The sequence below is a fragment of the Montipora foliosa genome, chromosome 1 (assembly GCF_036669935.1).
Source record: "Montipora foliosa isolate CH-2021 chromosome 1, ASM3666993v2, whole genome shotgun sequence".
NCBI classification, from domain to species: Eukaryota; Metazoa; Cnidaria; class Anthozoa; order Scleractinia; family Acroporidae; genus Montipora; species Montipora foliosa.
In genome coordinates, this window is record NC_090869.1 from 18,740,500 (window position 1) to 18,747,999 (window position 7,500).

The following is a 7,500-nucleotide window of genomic DNA, read 5'->3' on the forward strand; positions in this document are numbered from 1 at the left end:
GTAGCGCTCCCACTCTTCAGGATCTTATGATTCTATTTACATAAACGCGGTATTTATGCGTTAATTTTTTCATCACACTTGCTTACACATTGTTTGGTTCTTAATTACACGTTCTTTAGTAAAAACCTACTTGCATGCCGGCAGCTGCTAACTAACTCTGACCTTTTGTTAAGTGTGGCGAGCTTCGGGTGGCAAATTATGTAATATTTTTCAAGTGTGCATAAGTTACATCTTTTTGTAGTGTTACAATACGCACGCGCTCTGCCTAGAATTTTCCAAGTGATCTTATACTCTGTTTTTGCTTTCTTTAAGCGCCATACATATTTGCTTAGTTCAGTTTGATTACTGTACTTTTCTGTCCTAAAAGATTGCTTGTGGTTTGCGAACCTCGCCTTAAAGTCCGTGTCCGTGAGCCCTACATAGTGCTCAGTCCCCTCGCTAGATGTGACAGAGGCCTGGTACACAATGCCCTTTGCGAGACACTGGTTGTCGAGTGGGTACTCCTCTTTCTTCCTGCAGTTGCATAGCCTTTCTTCGCGTGTTTCTGCTCCTGATTGTAGTAGTAGGCGCTTGTTTTTTGAATCTATTACACTTTTTACGTTAGGCATGCAACTGTATGAGAGCTTTAGGGTACTACGATTGAAAATTGGCCTTAGGGCGTGGCCCCTTGGGAAACACTCATTGATGATCCGCAAGAATTCTTTCGCTAAGTTGGTCTTGACTCGCGCATCGAACGGGGGATTGAACCAGGTAACGTTCCGTTTTCTTATCCTGCGTTTTTTCTCCTGTTTTCCCTTGGGTGGAATTTCAACGTGTGCTGGTATCCGCTTTTGTCTAACGCCGCTTGGTAGGGTGGTGCAGCTTTGTTGAACACAGATTCATCGGATGAAATATCCGATAATCTCTGGTTTACGCTCTCTGGGATACGTCTCAGAATGCTGGGGGGGTGGTTGCTCTTTGCATGCACATATTGTGGTATGTTTCCAGGTTTCATGAAGGGGTGGTGCCTTCCGGTGGTGCCTTCTTCTTGAATCAAAAAATGTTTACAGAGGTCACATCTTTTGTTACATTTGCAACAACCTCGAGCATCTTCCAAGGTTTCATTTCTGGCTTCAATGTTCCGAAATTTAGATGGAGCTAAGATTTCTTTTAGGTTTTTTGTTCTGCGGTAAGCTGGAAAAATCGACTTTGATGGAAAAATCTCTAAAAGCTCAGGAGACAATCTAAGTAAGTGGGAATGTTTTTTAATCACCTGCTGGATGTCTGGAAGAATTGGGTTGTAGTCAAGTACTAGAGGAAAAACCTTTTTCTTTGGCTTGACTCTTTTTGTTAAGAGTTCGGACCTCTCATTGCTTAATGCTTTTTCAAATTGTCTGTCCACTAATTCCTTGCTGTAATTTTGTGAGCACAGATATCCTTTATATTCTTCACATCTCTTGTTCAAAAACTGGTCTGTAGAACAATTGCGTTTAATTCGAAGAGCCACCCCATAGGGAATTGCACGCATACAATGTGATGGGTGCGAACTCGAAAAAGGTAAATAAAGATGACTGTCGGTTGGCTTAGCATAAATATCAGTGATTATAAACCCATCTTGGAGGTGCAAAGTAAGATCTAGAACGTTGAGGCTACTCTCCGAATATACCAGTTCAAACTTGATGGTGGGATAGAGTGAATTAATATACTCCGTAAATTCTAGCAGTTTCGTCAAACCAAGAGTCCAAAGATCAAACACATCATCTCTATACCTCCACCAAAGCATAGGCTTGCTTGCACCTCCAAGTTTAGCCTTCTCATCAATTAATCCCATTGCCAAATCGGCAGTGCCATGTTTCTGAATAAAATTTTGATCTGCAAATTGACAATTATTGATTTGAAGACAAATCTCAACGGCTTCGACTATACAATCCGTAGATGGAAATTTATCTTTCCTAGAATCAAGCGCCTTTCTAACAGCTGAGATTCCTAGGTTATTATCAATGTTGGGAAACATAGCCACAACATCCCAAGATACAAGCAAACTACCAGGGGGTAGGGGACCTTTCTCAGCATTTAAAGCCTGAATTTTGTTAATTAGATCACTTGTGTCTTTAACGAATGATGGAAGGTTCTGTGCTAAAGGCACATATATATATATATATATATATATATATTATATATATATATATATATATATATATCATATATACCGTAGAATGAAGAAATGAAACCCATCACGTTAATCAACTGATTAATTATAGCGAATGAAAAACATGAAGAATTGCCCTGAGCGGGATTTGAACCCACGTCCCCCTGAATACCGGTAGGGTGTGATGACCACTACACCATCAGGACAACCACGCTGGCAACGCAGCTATCGAGACAGTGAATTGGCCTATCGTGAGTATCCCGGGATTCTTTCACGGGTGGGATCATGGATGGGAAAGCCTAAACCCCTTCATAGCCTTAAACCTAAGGATCGACTAACGATTCACAGGCAAACACCAACTTACGCATCAGCTAATCAGAGGGATCAAGTTAATGATGCAGGCTTATTTTTTATAGACCGTAGAATGAAGAAATATATATATATATATATTATTTTCCTAATGAATCCTGGGTATTTTCAGTCCCTTTAGGAGAAGACGGACACAACTGCAATTACTGGTCGTGAGCGCTCTTAAAGGACTGGAACTACCCAGGATTCATTGGGAACTTACCATTGGCAAAGAAGAGATACACGCCAACTTTACTCTGACATTAAATATTCTCTCCTCCTATTTTAGAAATACGTAGGCCTTTGCCGTGGGAATTGGGTGGAATGAAATTTCACGCAAAAGATGCTGGCATTGACGGCAAAAGCGCAGTAGGCGGACCTAATACACAAGCTAACACCTTCGATGAACATAAAATTCAACAAGGGAAGGGTTCGTGGATAGAAGGTGTGGTTTCGAAAATGCTTCCTAGGCTTTACTCCGACAGGCAACGTTATAAAGAAACGTGTAGTCATAAATGGCAAAAAGAATACAAGAGTCTTCACAAAGATATTTTAGAGGGACGCAGACCGCGAAAGTTTATTGTGTTTACTTGCAAAGAGCAAGAATATGGATGTTCTGGTTATGGTAACCGCTTAGCAGCACTTACGTCACTTCTCTATCTTTCCATTTTAACCCAACGAGCATTTTTGATTGAATGGGATGTGGATGCAGGGGTACCACTCGAACGTTATCTTTCTACAAATAACATTGCGTGGAATTATCCTGTCAAGGAACTACAAGAACTTAAGACGAGGAAGCATCTTTGGGCCAAATACGGCCCAAAAAGAAATGGCACGTTTAACGTAATAGGTTCCAAAGCAAAGTTGGCAGCTTGGCTAAAGAAAACCGATTTACGGGCGTTCTTTGACCGACCTGTTGAAAAAGTAGTGGGAATGTGGTATTTTGTCGATGTTTTATTGAAAAACGAATTCTTGAAAAATCGTGCCATCGAATTGGGGATCAGTTCCAGAGGAACGTATTACAGTTTTATAGGCTGTGCTTTTGAATTTCTCTTTCAAAAGACACGCACATTAGAAGAACGGCTTGAATCAACGCGGAATTCACTTAGTCTTGAAAGATCGGCTTTTAAGATTGGGATACAAGTTAGAATGGGCGACATATCCTTTGGAAAGAGCTTGCAGTATAATGACATCAATTATAAAGATTTCTTTAATTGCGCTCAGGCGTTAAGTGAAGCAATTTCGACACGAAATCAAACACGTTTTATGAAAAGAAGGATTCGATGGTTTCTTGCAACGGACGATATTAAGGTTAAAAAGTTTGCAATCGAGAACTATTCCGCAAATACAGTCACCCAAATGATAACTCCGCAACACATAACACGTTTGACAATGCTGACACGTTCGGAATCCGTGGAAAGTATGTTGGATATAATTGTGGACCATTTATTGTTGTCTGAGTGCACTTTTCTCATTTTGTCCAGAGGAAGTACTTTTGGAAAGACAGCTGCTGCACTCGCGTTTCATTCCGCGGAAACGTTGACGTTCGGGACAATATGTGCCAAGATGGCCCGAAATGAGCACAGAAATGAGAACCATAAATGACCTCGAACTCGGGTTATTCCCCTACATACATACTTCTTCTTCTGTTATTGACCACGTAGTTACAAGCAACAAAGCTAAACGTTGAAAAACTGTTATTGATTGTTGCTATAATCATTTTCTTTCTGGATCCCCTACTTCTAAACGCTTTTTTGAAAAAAAGAAAACCAGGATTTGGTTGGTCTTGTGACCATGCATGCTTTAAAAGGACGGTGTCAAAGTATCGTATTTGATTTTGTGTAGTTCCTCAACATGGTCAACGTTGTGACCGTGCCGACTGGACACTAGGTAACTGCTATTCTTGAGGAGTCAACCTCAACCCGAAATCAAATTTTGAGCGTGGACTTTACCTGCCTGAAATTCTGTGTTAATCCTCTCGGGTTTTCTTTCGATTTTAAGTGTATAACTGAAAAGCTGTTTTGTTTATACTTTTATTCATTTAATTCATTCCTACGTGATTATTTATGTGAAAAGGTGAGAGTAATTTTGAACTGTTCGGATCAATACAAGCTGGGGAACTAGAGGAAGGTGTTCTGCCGACTTGGTCATCCTTTTAAATGAACCTTTCCAAACTTGACCAACGAAGTAGCTAAAAATGGTGTTCAGTGCGCATGTGCAACAGCTGACCGTTTCCCTTTAACGTTAACCTACAAATTACTTTTAAACATCACTACTCAAAGCTTGGTGGCATAAAAATGTCCGCCGAGCATACGGTCATAATTGAAGTTCCAAACAACAAAGATAAACGTTGAAAAACTGTTAGCTGAAATGTTTTCAAACACTCCGATCTGGCGCAACCCATTTCAATCTTCTTCAATTTTGCCCATCCCTGCATATTTCATGTTTTATTCAAACATCCATTTACTGTTTCAAGTGGTTAAGTGTTTTTTTACGTTTTGCTTGATCCCAGAAGCTGAATGTGAAAAATTCTCGTGACACAGCCCTCACGGTTGAGTTGTTCCCAAAGATAAAGAACATTAAGCCGGAAAAGAGAATTTATTTATAATTTCAGTTTTATTTTACAACGCCATCATTTCCACATCCACCTCCACCTCCACATCCACAAGAGAACATTTTGCTCCAACTTTCAATACGTGACAATACGTGACGTCCCCAGGGCGCTTTTCGAAAAGCGCTCTGGAGACGAGGTTGGACAAGTGAATATGAAAAGAAAATGGTGGACAAAAAGTAACTTTTCAGGGTTTGATTTGCCACACTTTTCGTGGCATCATGACGATTTATTTTTATTTGTCACGTAAAAGCAAGTGCGCAATCTTTTCAAGAAAAACATTCATCACAAAAGATTCAGAAAAAGGAACAGATAGCTACTGCGTTTGTTTTGACTCATCAATACAACAAAGCGTCTTTAGCAATCCTACAGAAGTGATAAGAAAAGCAACTACCTTGCTATTGAAAAATCATTGCTACTTCGACGTGTATTGGAAGGAGGATACTGGCTGTCTGGTAAAAACAACCACCAGCTTTGACGAACCGCAATGGAAAATGGAGCGAAAGAGTAAAAAAAGCTTGCCGAGCTCACTCGACTTGATGATGAAATTCATGAGCAAACCCAGCCTTAACCCCAAGGAAACCTTTAGGGCTGGTTTTTCTTTGCGACACGACTAACATACTCAAATGGAAGAGCTTGACGTTTTCATTGGTGTCTTTTCTGTCCTTGTGCTACTGAATCATACATGTTCCATACAACTGAGCTGCATAATAACATTCACAGTACTTTGGATACACGTCACAATGTGTCACCAGGTGTCTCGTTAAGCTTAAGGACTTCATTATTACCTTTTAGTTATGATTCTGGTTGAGGCCATGGTTCATGGGTCACTTTGTGACACCCACTCCAAGTAATGTGAATCGGAGAGTGAATTACACACAAGTGTTGATCTATCGCTTTGCGGTCACAAATGGATTTATTTTTAGATACACTTTGGGCGCCAAACAAACAAAGGGCCGCCAATTTTAACCAATCATAAGAAGCCATGTCACACGTAACTGCCTCTGTCATGTTTTTCAGGGACATAACAACTGAAAATAGATTCATTTGTGACTGTGCTGGGGAGCCCACCCACACCAAAAGAACACTCTCATCTAATTCACTCTTGCTGAATCTCATTATGTCGCTGTATTCGCTATTTCCCCCATCCCATAATGCAATATGTTTTTGGGAGGTTAATTACCTAAAAAACAATACAAGTTATTCACTCTTGGGACTGTATCATGCTTCAGTGAAATGGACATCCATTATTTTAATGCAAATGAGCCCCAAAAATAAACTGTGTTGTGGGATAATTTGAGTACGTAAATTCTCCTAATACTTGTAAAAACCAACCCAAAAACCTGCGTCACGTGATATATTTGCACTTATATCCAAACGTACTCTTTTCCAAGGAATGGAAATTCATACCCAACGTTGTTCTACTGAAACTGCTATCGGACAAAACAAAAAAGTCACATTCCGACAAGAGGAAATGATCAAGTAACACCCCTTGCATTCCCTCGAAAGTAGGTTCGAGAACATTGACATTTTCAACTTTTAGCGAAAGAGACACAACCTTGTGGGGTTACGTACGCAAAGCGAACTGCTTCACGTCCAAATTGTCTGTGGCCAGGCACCACTTGATGTGTCCTTGAATAAAATTTGGGTTCGCGCATGTGAAGAAATTTTGAAAATGTGAAGTTCTTTGATCTAAAGATGCCGGTTGGAAGGAAGCCGCATCTCCCATTCTGGTGTGGATACCAATACGCGGTACGTTTGGCTTGAAATTTAGTGATTCTCGAGCTAACAAAAATGTTCTCTCGAACGCGAGTGTCTTTTCGAGGAGAAAATCAAACGCGCATCCAATTAATGAGTAGCGGTGACTTCGCACTCTTACTCCAATCTCATTTTCAACGCGTTCAGCGAACTTGTGTCTGGACAACTCGGCGCAAAGTACCACATGCCATGCTCGTCACGATTTCCAGTGGTGAATCCAAAAACAATTCCAGATCTGTGCCGTCAACCCAATGACGAAAAAGGTTAAAATTGACCGGTGATCTCTGAACTCGTGATCGCCGTTTCTCCAGTAATGATAGTTTTTGCCTTGATATGCTCAAGCCTTGAAATGGGATAATCCCATCGGATGTTTCTGGGCCGAAAGTAGTCCCCAATCGATGAGAAGAGGTCTTCCCGTTACAACAGTCAGATTAAAGCGGGATGTTATTGCACCCAAGCGATCCCCGTTGCCCCTACATGTTTTTTGCCGCCACAGGAATACACAAGATACTAGGGAGGTCTAAGATGATTCAAGGTGTCGTCGTGATGATTCTTTATATTGCCATTTGGTGCCGCAAGATTCTCTTGCCATTTGGTGCCGCATAGAACCTTTTGTTGTTTGCTTGATTTGGATCTTTGACACGGAATCTCTTTC

At 40.7% G+C, this 7,500-nt stretch overlaps 1 protein-coding gene and 1 pseudogene across 5 annotated transcripts in view; one reads left to right on the forward strand and one right to left on the reverse strand.

Moving 5' to 3' along the window:
• Positions 1-7,500, forward strand: part of LOC137991972 (uncharacterized) — a 66,637-nt gene that overhangs the window by 39,426 nt on the left and 19,711 nt on the right. Inside the window, exon 3 of one of the 5 annotated variants that reach the window (XM_068837024.1) lies at positions 2,766-4,855. The exons of 3 other annotated variants lie outside the window; for them this stretch is intronic. In XM_068837024.1, the coding sequence (XP_068693125.1) occupies positions 2,766-4,081 (1,316 nt within the window). In that variant the 3' untranslated portion in view covers positions 4,082-4,855. Of the gene's footprint in view, positions 1-2,765; positions 4,858-7,500 lie in introns of those variants that run through there. One more of the 5 variants, XM_068837064.1, reaches the window with a different exon arrangement.
• The window catches only part of LOC137981786 (uncharacterized), a 1,110-nt pseudogene continuing 45 nt past the window's right edge, over positions 6,436-7,500 (reverse strand).